A 15,784-nucleotide genomic window follows, 5' to 3' on the forward strand; every position below is an offset into this window, starting at 1 on the left:
CAGGAGGTGCCTTTGCTCCAACATGATGAGTCGGACACACCCTGTTGTTACAAACTTCACCCTTTTCCACTTTATGATGAGAAGGCAAGGTATCATGTTTTAAAACTTTAAATGTATTGCTTTTGATTAAATGAAAAAATGAAAATCGCTTATTGTCACGAGTAGGCTTCAGTGAAGTTACTGTGAAAAGCCCCTAGTCGCCACATTCCGGCGCCTGTTTTTGATGTATCTGCCAGCAGAGTTGTCATTGGGATTGCCAAACCTGTTCGGGGAGGCTGGTACGGGAATCGAACCGTGCTGCTGGCCTGCTTGGTCTGCTTTAAAAGCCAGCGATTTAGCTCAGTGAGCTAAACCAGCCCCTCGAGGGAGGCTCACTATCAATAATCAAAACAATAACTAAAGAATTATAACCATCTTTATTGTGCTTTGGTTTTGTTCTGCCCATTTCCATTTCTTCCTCTTTCCCCTTCCCCGCCTTGCAATTTTCTTCCTTTCTTGCTGGAGTACAATTTTGCAAGTGTGAGCTTTCCTCCAATATTCCCATCCCTGTCTCATCTGACATCAAATCACACATTATCTATTGGAGGGTCATAGGGCACGTTGATGTTTTCCACAACCTGACTCATTGCAAAACTCAAAACAGATGCCCTTAGAGAGAACAGCTAAGTTGACATAGACATAGAATTTACAGTGCCGAAAGAGGCCATTCGGCCCATTGAGTCTGCAGCGGCCCATGGAAAGATCATCCTCCCTAAGCCCACGCCTCCACCCTATCCCCGTAACCCAGTAACCCCATCTAACATTTTTGGACACTAAGGGCAATTTAGCATGGCCAATTCGCCTAACCTGCACATCTCTGGACTGTGGGAGGAAACTGGAGCACCCGGAGGAAACCCACACAGACACAGGGAGAATGTGCAGACTCCGCACAGACAGTGACCCAAGCCGGGAATCGAACCTGGGACCCTGGAGCTGTGAAGCAACTGCGCTATCCATTTGGCTGCCGTGATGCCGTCCACTGTACTAACGTGACGCCCAAACATGTGCTGGACTGCCGGTCGGTAACGCAAAGCAAAACACATCAATTGAACTGCACTGAATCTGTATGACTGCACATATTAGGTGTGACACATAAAACCTGCTTTCAAGATACAGTACAGCATTTGGTGCTTGGAGGTTTTGTGCTCACCGAGGTAAGGGATGTTGTTACCAGGGATGAAACTCTTCTCTGTTGCAGACATGTTGGTATTGAACACATCCTGTCCCCAATAAAATACCCTTACCCAAATCTCACCCACACTCGCCCACCCACAACAGCAAAATACCTGTATTTATTTGCATTTAAACATATGGCTGCCACAGGGTCATACATGTCAACAAAGATTTCTTATGGTCAAAAAATGTTGCGTAGTTATCGTGTAATTACTTAGCACCTTCCCACCTGAAAGCAGTTCACACTACAAATGACTTCTGAAGTTCCGTTCTACCTTTTTCTGAGGCAAGGTTTTAACAGACAAATCTCATAATACTGTCATCTAAAAAATACATCTGCTTTACTTACTCATGTCGCCGTTGAAGATCTTTCTGCTTTTTCTTGCTACTCTTTATGCTTTTAAAGAACAGCACACTGCATTGATTGAGTCAATGCATTTTATAGCTTTTATAGGTGTGGAGTTTTTCGGTGATATCATGGGTGTGTGTTTAATTTAACAAACCTGTCATAATGTATAATAACAGGGGAGAGAACACAGCATCGGTGAAATATATTTGTGTAGTGTATCGAGACCTGGCCATTGTAACAGATTGGAATGATGCCAATCCATAGTGTACCAAATCCAAAGGCAGAGGGTGGGACACTGGAGTGGCAGGGAGTGGGAGCAGTTTATGTTCTGACGTGTGCATTGACGAAACTCAATGAAAAGCTCATCAAAAAGTTGAGTGATTGATCCCTTCATGTCTTGAGGCACAGAAGGGAGATGCACTGAGGCATCTCAACAAATCTCGATAACCCCCACAAACAATGGTGCAGGGTAGAAGGGGTTAAGGTGGTCATTCCTGATGCAGGCAGTGCCAACTTTATTCGATCTGCTAATTTCAATGACTGTAATGTGCCGCCAGTGCTCAGTGTTCTGTTGAGTGGCTTCACCATGAGAGGGGAGTAAGTTAGGCAGCAGTACTATTACGATCCTGGACCAGATCACAACAGGGCTAGGATGCTGGACAGAAACCCCAATGGTTTCAAGGCAGCACGGTGATGCAGTGGTTAGCACTGCTACCTCGCGGCGCTGAGGAACCGGGTTCTATCCCGGGTCACTGTCTGTGTGAAGTTTTCACATTCTTCCCATGTCTGCATGGGTCTCACCCCCATGACCCAAAGATGTGCAGGGTAGATAGATTGGCCATGCCAATTTGCCGCTTAATTGGATAAAAAAGAATTAGGTACTTTAAATTTAAAAAAAGAAACCCCAATATTTTATTTTACTTTGTAAAACTGTGAGGAAAGGGAGTGATTTAACAAAGAAATAGGGATATTGTATTTTAAAACAAACGGTATTACTAATGAAAATAGCATGAAAATATCTTTAACTTTGCACAAGAAAATAAACAACAATTACCCCTTAAACAATGCTAATCAATACAATGACACAACAACCCTAACAGCAATTTTTATTTCCATTCAAAGAACAAAACTATCTTGGGTTCTAATCTTTTGAGACTGCTTGAAAGAAAGAGGCCTGAAACCCTGTCAGAATAATGCTGAATTTGGGGACAGCACGGTGGCGCAGTGGTTAGCTCTGCTGCCTCACGCTGCTGCGGACCCAGGTTCAATCCTGGCCCTGGTCATTGTCTGTGTGGAGTATGCACATTCTCCACCGTGTTTGTGTGGGTTTCACGCCCACAACCTAATGGTGTGCAGGCTAGATGGATTGGCCATGCTAACTTGCCCCTTAATTGGAAAAAATGAATTGGGTACTTTAAATTTATAAAAAAGGAAAAAAATGTTTATCCTCATGTCTCCATTGCTTCTTTTGCCAATTACCTTAAACCTGTACCATTGTGTTCTCAATCATTCTGCCAATGGTAGCAGTTTATTTCTGTCCAGGACCCTTGTGATTTTGAATACCTCTTTCAAATCTACCTTCGACCTTCCCCAAGAGAAACAGTCCCAACCTCTCCAATCTATCTACGTGACCGATGTTTCTCATCTCTGAAACTAATTTCATAAATCTTTTCTGCACTCTCTCCAATGCATTCATATAATTCCTAAGATGTGATACCCAGAATTAGACACAATTCCCAATTTTTAAAACTCAAATAAACATGGACTAAACATTACTTAGTCAGTAACCAATACACTAAACTACAGTAAAGGTATTTTCCTCATTAATTCGCACAACTAAAAACCCCATACCATATTTGTGCTTATCACTTTGGGCGGGATTCACCACAATCGGCCAATTGGCCCAACGCCGGCGCCAAGAACGGCGCCAAGAATGGCGTTGGGCCAACCGGAATTCTTCGCACTTCCGGGGATCCCCTCTGGCGCCGCGCCAACCGCTGCCGAAGGGACTGCGTGAGCTAGCGCATGTGCAGAACCGCTGGCATGGTTCAGCGCATGCGCAGACCAGGCAGCGTATTCTGGTGCATGTGCATAGGGCTGTCTTCTCTGCACCAGCACGGCGGAGCCCTACAGGGACCGGCACAGAAGGAAGGAGTGCCCCCACGGCACAGGCCTATCCGCATATCGGTGGGCCCCGATCGTGGGCCAGGCCACCATGGGGGACCCCCCTGGGTTGGATCCCCCGTGCCCCCTAAGGACCGCACCAGCCAACCTACCAGCCAGGTCCCGCCATGTGGGACCATGTCCAATCCACACCGGTGAGACTGGCCAGAAACCGATGGCCGCTCGACCCATCGCGGCCCGGAGAATTGCCGGAGTGGCCATTGTCAACGGCCGCTGACCAGCGTGATCCCCGCCCCCGCCCGAAAACCGGCCCTGGAGAATACGGCAGCCGGCATCGGAGCAGCAGGGCAGGATTCGCGCCACCCCCCCCGGGGATTCTCCGACCCGGGGTGGTGGGGGGGGGGGGGGGGGGGGGGTCGGAGAATCCCACCTTTTATGTCACATTCTCAACAGGTATGTTGCCTTCTGAGAAAGTCCCAAATGCTTCCAGGTTATTCAACAGACTCAATTACCCCTGCCCCATCAGGAAGAATCTTCTAATGCCCGCCGGTATGGTGGCACTGTGGTTAGCACTGTTGCCTCACAGTGCAAGGGACCCGGGTTCAATTCCAGCCATGAGTCACTGTCTGTGTGGAGTTTGTATGTTCTCCCTGTGTATGCGTGGGTTTCCTCCGGGTGCTCCGGTTTCCTTCCACAGTCCAAAGATGTGCAGTTTAGATGCATTGGCCATGCTAAATTGCACCTTATTGCTGAAAGGTTATGTGGAGATACTGGGATATGGGGATAGGGCAGAAGCCTAGGTAGGATGCTCTTTCAGAGGGTCGGTGCAGACTCCATCAGACGAATGGCTTATTTCTGCACTGTTGTGATTCTATGATTCTATTCTATGATTCTTCTAATTATCCTTTCACTCAATCTACCTCGGTATGATCAAATTGAGTTCCACAACAGGACGTCTTCTGGTGACTCGTGGGTATTTAAATTTCCATAAGTCTCATATCTTCCAACAGGGAAGCTGTTCTCACTAGCATTGTGCTTGGTGATGAACACAAAGAAAGCCTCTCCCTCTGTTTGACATAGCAGCTGCTGCTTTCGATCATCCCTCCAGGTATCTTTGTCTGACTGAGACTGCAAGCTTAACTTCAACAAAACCAACAAGCTCCTCTTTTGTATCAAGGTGTGAAATCTAGCACTTGAGTTTCCGATGGGTTTTATTGGTTCTTTGTCCTCGTGGCAACAAAATGACATGGGCTTGTCTCTGGGCAGGCATCAGCATGATTATCATCCCCCATTCCAAGAAATTTCAGTACGCACTTGGGGATCTTCCTCCAAGGCCCGTGGAGTGGATCTGATGACATTACTCGACCCGACCCAGCAGAACTCCTCGAACGATCCGACCCTGAAGTTCAAGAGGTCTGAACTGGAAGTGCAGCCCCGTCCTTGATTTCAACCCGACCTGTACCTCGGAGCGCCCGATCCAGCCGCCGGAGCACCCGCCCAACCACCCGACCCGGAGACCCACCCAGCGATCTTCAAACCAGCAAGAGAAGATAAAAGTGAACGATTAGTGAAAGTGTTAGTGTTAGAATTAAGTTTTAAGCGATTAGTCAGTTAATAATAATAATAATAATCTTTATTGTCACATGTAGGCTTACATTAACACTGCAATGAAGTTACTGTGAAAATCCCCTAGTCGCTACATTCCAGTGCCTGTTCGGGTACACAGGGCGCGATTCTCCGCACTCCCGACGGTGCGGAGAATAGCGTGGCTCGTAAAATTTTACGGCCACGCTGTTCTGACGCCCTCCCGCTATTCTCCCCCCCCCCCCCCCCCCCCCCACGCCCGACTCCCGATACGAATCGCTGCCGCCGTTTTTTTACGGCCGGCAGCGATTCTCAGCTGACGGATGGTGCCGAGTTCCCAGCCCTTTACGGCTGTTTTTACGAACGGCAAACACACCTGGTCTGGCCGTTCGTAAAAACGGCCGTAAACTGTCGATTTTTAAAACCATGGCACCGATTGGCACGGCAGTACCACGGCCGTGCCAAGGGTGCCATGGGCCCGCTATCGGTGGGCACCGATCGCGGGCAGCGGGCCCGATGCCCGCGCACTCTTTGTCCTTCCGCCGCCCCACAGTATCCATTCGCAGGGCGGCTGAGGGGCATCCCGGCCCGCGCATGCGCGATGACGTCAACCGCGCATGCGCGGGTTGGAGTCTTCCAATCCGCGCATGTGCGGCTGACGTCATATGACGCGTCAGCCGGCGCTAACTCTGGCAAACGGGCTTAACGAAATTTGTTAAGCCCGCGATGCCGGAGTTTACGGCGTCGGGATGCTAGCCCCGACCGGGGACCAGAATCGGTTCCCGGTCGGGAAGGGGGGGCTGGTGTCAAACCCGCCCGGATTTGACGCCAGCCTTACGATTTCTCCCCATATGGGAGAATCGCGCCCACAGAGAGAGGGAGAATTCAGAATGTCCAATTCACCTAACAGCACGTCTTTCGGGACTTGTGGGAAGAAACCGGAGCACCGGGAGGAAACCCACGCAGTCACAGGGAGAACGTGCAGACTCCGCACAGACAGTGATCCAAGCCGGGAATTGAACCTGGGACCCTGGCGCTGTGAAGCAACATTGCTAACCACTGTGCTACTGTGCCACCCAATAGGAGATGTAAAAAGAGGATCTGTGTGAGAGAGCTCGCAGAAAGTTGCCACGCTCCGCCGCCATCTTGGTTCTTAGGTTCAACAGGGCCAAGACAGTGTTGTACCGAAGGAAGATTCAGTTTGGGGTGCTGTACCCAGCAACACTTGGGTCACATTTGAAGGCCAGGAATATTAGTTTGAAACGCCAGAAGAGGCTAATGACCTTTTTAGAGACCATAAATTGGGGGTGAACTGAGAGTTGGTGTGAGATGGAGGAGCTATATCTGAAAGGTTGGATGTTATGGCTATTGTGTGTGGCTGGAAGATGGTTTTTCTTATCTTTGGGGAGTTATAAGTTCATAAGGGGATAATCCCCCCTCCTGCTGTTTGTGGTATTTTATTTTTCAGAGGGGGCAATTTACGTTTTTGGGTGTTCTTTCTTTACGGGTAAGGGTGTGTATGATGGGGCCCGTTGGGTGGGGTTGCCAGCGGAGGGGCACTCAGATGGGAAGGGAGCTGTTTGCGCAGGCTAAGGAGGAACTGGACGGGGGGAGGCGAGAGGTATGCGTGGGGGGGCCTTCGGGCGGGAGCTGCCACGCTGGCTGGTAATGCTGGTGAATGGAGGTCAGGTGGGGGAAGAGGCTGTGAGAGGTTGCCAGGTGGAGGGAGGAGGGAGGAAGGGAGGAGGGAGGGGGCATCATGAAGTGGCAGAGTTGGAGACTGAGCGTTGTCATGGGCAGAGAGGAGGGGTCATCTTGGATGGGCCCGGTTTAGGGTGGCATGAGAGGGATGATGGTGGATGGAATGTGTAGTGATATCATGGTTGTGTTGTAATTCACTGACTGACCACTAGGAGTCTCATTAGTATATCAGTGAATGCTCCTTCTTGAGCTGCAAACTCAATGTAAGCAAAAGCGAGATCTTCCCGGTTAACCCGCAAGGGAGAGGGGCAGTGTTGAGGGGAATGCAGTTTAAACAATCCCGACAGAAATTCCACTTTCTGGGGATCCAAATCGCTCATGACTGGCCGGGGGTTCACAAGTGGAACCTCACCAGTCAGACAGAGGAAGTAAAAAAGGACCTGCATAGATGGAACACACTCCCACTCTCCCTTGCGGCGAGATTTACGACTTCCTACTTAGATCCATCCCGATCTATGTCCTCAAGGCCTTTTTCAACTCACTGGACAAACTAATCATGGGTTTGGATGGGGGTGGGGGGAAGAATGCTAGGATCCCAAAGAATGTCCTACAAACAAACAAAGTCCAATGGAGGGCTATTCCTCCCAAACCTACAATACTACCACTGGGTGGTGACAGTAGAACAAGTAATGGGATGGATTAAGGAGCCAGAAGCCGAGTGGGTGCTTGCGGAGGAGGCCTCCTGCAGGGGGGCCTCGCTCCAGGCTCTCACCATGGCGGTACTCCCATCCCCACCAAAAAATACTCCAGCAGCCCAGTGTTGGTTGCCACCCCCCAGACCTGGAACCAATTACGGCAACAATTTGGCCTGACCAAAATGTTCGACAAAGCCCCCATCTGCAACAACTATAGGTTTGTACCAGAGCTCACCGACACCACCTTTAAAAGGTGGAAACAAGGGAGGGGGGGACACTGGCAGTCAGGGACCTACACACTGACGGCAGGGTCACAACACTGGATGAACTGACGGAGAGATTTCAGCTAGCTAAAGCCAACAAACACCAGTACCTGCAGCATAAAAACTTCCTGCGGAAGGAGAGAAGGACGTACCCACGACCACCACGACAGACATTGCTAGAGGGGTTACTGGACGCAAATATTCTAGATAAAGGAAACTGTAGCAACATGTACGAACAACTGGTAGAGAGGACCGACACTGTACTGGACACGACGAGGAAGAAATGGGAATAAGACCTGGGACTCGAAATAGGGTGTGGACTCTGGAGTGAAGCTCTCCATAGGGTCAATTCCACATCCAACGTGCGCAAGACTGAACCTAACACAACTAAAGTTGGTACATAGAGCCCACTTAACAAGAACCCGAATGAGTGGGTTCTTCCCGGAGGTGGAGGACAGATGTTAACAGCACCAAGGAGGCCCAGCCAACCACGACCACATGTTCTGGTCTTGCCCCAGACTTTGGACAGCCTTCTTCAAGGCAATGTCCAAAGTGGTGGGGGCGAGGGTGGAGCCGTACCCGAAAGTGGCGGTCTTCGGGGTATCAGACCAGCCAGATCTATTCCTTGGGAGGAGGGCAGACGCCCTTGCCTCCCTGATCGCCTGCCACAGAACCCTGCTCGGCTGGTGGTCAGCAGCACCACCCTAGAGACACAGTGTAAGAGGGGGTAGCCAAACACAACAGAAAAGAAAGGGGAGCTGCAGGGAGGGAGAGGGGGAAGGGGGGGGAAAGGAAGGCGGGGAGAGAAGAAGGAAGGACAGGGGGCAAAGAACAATAGAGAGGAGCCAGAGGGGGAAAAGACGAGGGAACACAAACTGGAAGGAGAGCACGGAAAATGACAATGACCATGGCGAACACAGCAGAGCAATAGAGAGTAAGAAAGTACAGGAGGAAGGAACGACGGATGGCCAAAGCAGTGCCAAACGCACAACAATAACGAAAAACCGACCAAGGGAAGCAAGCAACATCGGGGGCGCTGCACAGGCACCTCCCCCACCCAGCTCTATTTTTGTATCACTGGTGTTGTATGTATTGTCTTTGTTAAAAAAAACAAAGGAAATGAAGGGGTGTCTTCAACCCCCCCCCCCTGCAAAGACATGTATACATGTATAATGTAATTGTCTCTCCAGTGTTTCGACGTATATACACTTGCCCAGTTTTTACTTACCCACCCCTTGTTTTTTTTTAATCACGTGATTTTTCTAATTATATAGTGTTTTTCTTTTTATTATCTTCTCTTTTTTTATTCTCATCTTTGAGTACACCTGTAAATATACTGTGTGCAAAAAACCCAATAAAACACATTTTAAAAATTAAGTGAATGTTAGAGTCAGGTGACTTCAGACTGACGATGGAGCTGGGGAGAGAGGTTGCTTGTGTATGTGCATGCTGTTATTTATCTGTTGTTTTGTATAGATTTGACCCCAGTTAATGTTAATAAGTTGTTTATAACTTTAGCTACAAGTATTCTTGTAATATAAATCATGCCAGGAACATTACAGTAGGGAGGAAAAAAGATGTAAATTGTAATGTGGAATGTTCGTGGGTTAAATGGGTTGATTAAGAGGTCTTGGGTTTTTGCACACCTGAGGAGCTTGAAGGCAGAGGTGATCTTTTTATCGGAGACTCACCTCCAGGTGAAGGATCAGGTTAGGTTGAGGAAAGGATGGGTGAGACAAGTATTTCACTCAGGCTTTGATTCAAAGTTGTGGGGGGTGGCCATTTTGTTGAACAAAAGGATGGGGTTTGTGGGAGCCAGTGAAATGTGGAACCTAGGAGGTAAATATATGCCAATGAGTGGGGTGCTGGGGTTTTCCGGTGGCAGCCATGGAGTGAGAGATCACTTATTTGGTAGCTCCGCTCGTGGTGGACTTTTGGGACCTTTTCCCCCGATTTATGAGGGATTTGACCAGTAAAATTGGAGACTGGTAAGGCAGAGATGAGGAACCCCCACCAGTTTATGGAGTCATGGACCAGAAGTGATCTGTAAAGAAGAGAATATTGGGCAAAGAAGAGAGTGGAGCCTGCAGCAGAGGAGGTTCAGGAGCTGGGATTGAGGAGTCAACGGAGCATTTGGTGAAATTCCTCCAGGTGAGTTTCGCCAAGCAAAGATTGGAATACCTGGACCCGATTAAGGTGGGGAGTGATCGGGTGGAGCAAACGTTGGAAGCCCAGGGATTGGACATCCAGAAATGGAAGAGAAGGTGGCTGAGCACGAGGACCAGCTAACCGTGATGGCAATGGAGATGGATCTGATGAGGGACCATCAGAAAAGGCTGCAGGAGAAGGTGGAGGATTTGGAGAACAGGTCGTGCAGGCATAATTTGGGGATCGTTGGCCTCTCGGAGGGCATCGAGGGATCGGACGCAGGGGCATATGTGGCGCGTACGTTTGAGAAGCTGCTTGATGAAAGTGCATTTGCTCAACCCTTGGAAGTGGACAGGGCGCATAAAGCACTTGTGAGGAAGCCGCAGGTGAATAAGCTGCCGAGGACCATGGTGGTGCGAATGCACCGGTTCCTGAATAAGGAACAGATCTTGAGGTGAGCCAGTCAGATGAGGAGCTGCAAATGGGAAGACACCGAGCTGGGCATTTACCAGGACTTGGGTGCGGAACTGGCCAAAAGAAGAGCGAGCTTTAACAAAGTTGAATCAGCTCTCTTCAAGAAGGGGTTGAAGTTCAGCATGTTGTACCCAGCACGTTTGTGGGTCACTTACGAGGGCCAAGAACCTTATTTTGGATCGCCGGATGAAGGGATGAACTTTGCCAAGGACAGGAGACTGGCAGCTGATTGAGGACATTGAACCTAGGGGCAAGTAATTCTATGCCTTTGCTGGTAAATTTATTTTCTTTTTAAGCTGTGCAGACATGTTTTTTGTTCCAATTTTTTGGGCAGTTGCTCAGTTTTGTGTGCGGGTTAACTTTGTTCCTGTGGGGGGATGGTGGGTGGTATTTTCGTCTTTGTGTTTGTTGGGGATTGTGATGTTTTGCATATGTATGTTCGAGTGGGGGGGGGGGGAGGGAGAATAATAGGGGGTAGGATACTTGGCGCCATGGGTGGGGGCTACCAGGCTAGCTGGGGGGAAGCACAATGGGGGGGCGAGCAGGTGACTATTTTGATATGGGGGGTTGGGTATGTTCATTTGTTAGTGGGGAGGAGGGGGTGGGAGAGGGGAAATTGTTCTGCTGACAGAGGAGGGATTGGCGTTGGGAGGCAAATTGGAGATCTAGGACGGTGGGCGCCCGAGGGTGGGCCTGAAGAGACGTGAGCTGGAGGTAGGCCTAAGAAAGGTGATGGTTGTTCGACGGGGAGAGGAGGGGATGGGTGCCCCCCTGACCAGGCTGATCACATGGAATGTGAGAGGGCTGAATGGGCCAGTCAAGAGGGCTCGCGTGTTCGCGCTCTTAAGGAGGTTGAAGGCGAACCTGGCAATGCTATAAGACACATACCTAAGGGTAGTGGATGAGACTCGACTGAGGAAAGGGTGGGCCGGGCAGGTATTTCACTCGAGGCTAGACTTTAAAACTAGGGGGTTGCGATCCTGATCAATAAGCGGGTGTCATTTGAGGTAAGGAATATATTGGCGGACTCAGGGGGTAGGGATATCATGGTGAGCGGGAAGCTGGAGGGGAGGCTGGTGGTATTAGTGAATATTTGCGCATCAAATTGGGACGACACGGAGTTTATGAGGCAGGTGTTAGGGAAGATCCCGGACCTGGACTTGCATAAGCTGATCATGGGTTGGGAGGGGGGATCTTCAATACGGTCATTGATCCGAGGTTGGATCAGTCGAGTTCAAGGACAGGGAGGGTGCCAGCCACGGCGAAAGTACTAATGGGGTTCATGGAGCAGATGGGGGGGGTAGACCCGTGGAGGTTTGGACGACCAAGAGCGAAGGAGTTTTCTTTTTTTCCCACGTGCACAGAGTGGACTTTCGGATTGATTTTTTCATTTTAAACAAGGCTTTACTGGCGGGGGTGGTGGATACCGAGTATTCGGTGATTGTTGTGTCGGATCATGCCCCACACTGGATGGATCTACGGGTGACTAAGGAGGGGGGTCAGCACCCGCAACGGAGACTGGATGTAGGACTGTTAGCGGATGAGGGGGGGTGTGGGCGGGTGAGGATCGCAAGTGGTGAGAATCAAAAACAAATGGGAGGAGGAGTTTGGTGGGAAATAGGCTGGGGACTGAAGTGTAAGGCGATGCATAGGGTGAATTCAACCTACACTTGAGTGAGGATGAGCTTGATTCAGTTCAAGTTGGCACTCCCCTCCCCATGCTCCCCCAACAAACCATGTATATCTCCAATCCTACCCTTTCCCAACTCATCTGGGAGCAGCAGTTACTCCAATAAGGTGTACTCCGGCAACTCTTTCCTTGAAAAGTCCCTCACCTGCATATGTCTAAATTCACTCTGTGCGAAGATGGGTGGGTTCTTCCAAAGGGTGGTTGATGAGTGCAGGAAGTGTGGGCGAGGGCCGGAGAATCATGCGCACATGTTCTGGGGTTGCGAGAAGTTGGAGAGTTACTGGGAAGCGGTGGTTGAGATGTTATCTGAGATTCTAGGGGTGGAGGTCAGGCCGGACCCATGGTGGCGATCTGTGGGGTATGGGAAATGCCAGAGCTGCTGGAGGGGAAAGGGGTCCGATGTTGTGGCCTTCACCTCTCTAATTGCCCGGTGAAGGATCTTGTTAAATTGAAGGTCGGATACGCCACCAGGAATAGTGGCCTGGCTGGGGGACTTGTACAACTTTCTCCAGTTGGAAAATATTAAATTTGAGTTGAGGGGGTCAGCGGAGAGCTTCACGACACGGTGGGGGTTGTCCATGACAGGTTTGAGGAACTGTTTGTCACAGCGGGTAGGAAGAGGGAGGAGGAAAGGTAGGGGGTCGGAAGGAGACTGTGAGTTTGTGGAGTGTGTTTTTGTTTATGCTGCTGTTTTTCTACACATATTTGGAATAAAATACATTTTTAAAATCAAAACAGATTATCTGGTGATTATCACATTGCTGTTTGTTTGAATTTGCTGCATGCATATTGGCCACCGTTTTTACATTATAACAGTGCATCGAAAGTGAGTGCATATCAGGGACAGAAAAGAGGAGGTGCTGCACGATTGGATGTACCATCTTTTGAACCTGAGGTGCACTCAGGTGAATGTAAGACATCCCATGGCACTTCTTTAAAGATTAGCTGGGGAGTTATTCCCAGTGAGGGGTTGGTTTAGCACACTGGGCTAAATCGCTGGCTTTTAAAGCAGACCAAGGTAGGTCAGCAGCACGGTTCAATTCCCATACCAGCCTACCTGAACAGGTGCCGGAATGTGGCGACTAAGGGCTTTTCACAGAAACTTCATTGTATCCTACTCGTGACAATAAGCGATTTTCATTTTTTCATTTTCAGTGTCAATATTTATATCTCAATCAACGTCACTCAAACATAGTATTTGGTCATTATCACAGAGTTGTCTGTGGGAGCTCACTGAGTGCAAATTGGCTGAGAGGTTCATTTCATTACAACAATGGCTGCTCTTCAATAATACTTAATTGGCAGTAAAGTGCTTTGGGCTACCCAGTCGATATGAAAAGTGCTGTATAATTGCAAGTCTTTCTTCTGTCTACTGCCTTTGATGTCTCATGTTACATCCTCGAAGTCAGGGTTTTCCAAGTGTGGGTCATGACCTGCGGGTGGGTCGCAGGTGAGTGTCAGGAGGAGCGTGGCGTTCCCGCAGTGGTCCCGATCATAAGAGAAGCGCCCAACAGTCGCTACCGGCATTCTTTTTGAGAATGGTGGCCTTTTAAATGAGAAGGAATTGAGGCTATGTGCAGTTATTCAACCATGAGCGACAGCAGTGAGCAGGTCATGGGCTCCGCACATACACTTGATGTCAAGCACCCCATATGTACGTCCTTTGGCATTAAGTCACTGAGGAGAGTCCCTTCCATTTTCTAGTTGCAGGCAAGCAACGCAAGGGTACTGTGAAGAGAAAACAGTTTCTTACAAGTAAGAGATGGTCAGAGACACAAAATAGGCAGTGCACTTCTTGGCCAGAGAATATCACATCTGAATCTGCCAGAGAGAGCTGCTCAGGAGTATCCATGACAGGACAGAGCAATGCTTGTGTTAGCTCTGTAGAGAGCTTCAGGGCCTCTGGTTAACAGCCTACAAAGAAAAAACTTAACTCGGGAACAAAGCAATACAAAGGTGATTTCATGAGGTATGATTTTGTCAATTGTACCAATGCAAATAAGGATGCAAAGTCCATGTATGTTATATGCAGGGAACTACTGGGAAATGAGAGAAGTTTCAGATTTTCAAAGAGAAGCAGTGGGTGAAAAATTACTTTTGAGGTTGGGACCCCTGAGTCAATTATTACTTACAGCTGACTCCAAATTAAAAGACTGCACTGCTGTATCTGACCTGTGACAGCACATTAAAAACAAACCAAAGTCCTATGAGGCTGATAGCATTCTGGGGTAGCATTTCCCAGATGCTGAGTAAAACAAGCATTTTGTTGCTATTGTCCTTCACGACGTACATGTGCAATGTTAGATTTCCTGTTCTCACACAGATGACAAAGGCACAAAGGAATTGGCTGAATTCTCAACCTGATATGTGCATTGCCCTCTCCTCCTGTGAATTTGACGAGAGTAAGATCGTGAGACAAAGCAGACTCCCCTTTCGCATTAAAGGTAAGCAAATGCTGCGTGTGTTGTGAAGGTTGGCTGATGGGCAAAAGTGAATCCCGGGAAAAAAAGATTTGAAATACATTGCTCCAAGTGGACCAGCTTAATACTGTTCTTGCAGAAATTAAGACCAGAGGTGCTAATAATTGTCCCATTTACAACAGTCTGCCCACTGATTTTAACATAATGTGTTTTAAAATGGTGGATACTTCAAACCAGAAAAAATACAAAAATGTTGACATAGACAATGCCATAACTGAGCACACAACTGTCAAGAAAATCAAAATTATTGAAACATTTGAGAGGGTGGCCGTAGTGCAGATGTTTCCATCTGCGGGAATCCCAAAACTCGGGGGCCATCAATATAACACAGTCCCTACTAAATCCAATAAGTAACTGAGAATAAACTTCTTTATTCAAGTGTATAGAACTCGCTATTACACGGAGTGGTTGAGGCAAATAAGGTATATTTAAAGGAACATTAGATAAGTACATGAAGGAGAAAGGAAAGTAGGATATGTTGGTAGGGTGAGATAAAGCAAGGTGGGAGGGGGCTTCTTGGAACATTAACAATAGCATTGAGGTGTTGGGCCGAATGGTCTGCTTCTGTGTTGCTAAATGCAATGTAAGGCAAAAAATAATCATCCTTATTTCAAATATTAAAAATCAACAGCAAATACTCTATTAGTATAAAAATATAAGCACATTTCCAATGAGATAGTAGCCTATATTGAATCAATTATCCTGTCTAATAACAACTTTCCAGTTTAATTGAAACACGAACAATGCTCTTATTCCAACAAGATTAATACAGTCACATCTTGTCAAGATTTGTTTCTGTCATGGTTTATGTTTGCCTGAGCGTTTGCCCTCAGTTTAAGCACCAGCTTTTTCAAAACGTCCAGTACTCCAGCAAATGTTTAACCCCTTTGGTATCAAATCATCACTTTCCTGGCCATGGAGTTTCCCAGACAAATACAATACTTAAGTGAATTGTAGCATGTGGGCCATTGTGATTGCTGGAATAATGACGAGCAAGGTGTTCTAACAGCCTCTGCAGGGCATGCATGGTAGCACACTTCCCCGTTTTATTTCCAGGGCACGCT

The 15,784-nt window shown here is 48.3% G+C and overlaps 1 protein-coding gene across 1 annotated transcript in view; it reads right to left on the reverse strand.

Moving 5' to 3' along the window:
- LOC119971634 (plakophilin-3-like) overlaps positions 1 to 1,630 on the reverse strand; it is an 82,289-nt gene extending 80,659 nt beyond the window's left edge. The window contains exon 1 of the mRNA XM_038807459.1: positions 1,562 to 1,630. Coding sequence (XP_038663387.1) covers positions 1,562 to 1,565 — 4 coding nt within the window. The 5' untranslated portion in view covers positions 1,566 to 1,630. The remainder of the gene's footprint in view (positions 1 to 1,561) is intronic.
- Positions 1,631 to 15,784: the final 14,154 nt, after the last annotated feature.

The sequence above is a fragment of the Scyliorhinus canicula genome, chromosome 9, assembly GCF_902713615.1.
Source record: "Scyliorhinus canicula chromosome 9, sScyCan1.1, whole genome shotgun sequence".
Lineage (NCBI taxonomy): Eukaryota > Metazoa > Chordata > Chondrichthyes > Carcharhiniformes > Scyliorhinidae > Scyliorhinus > Scyliorhinus canicula.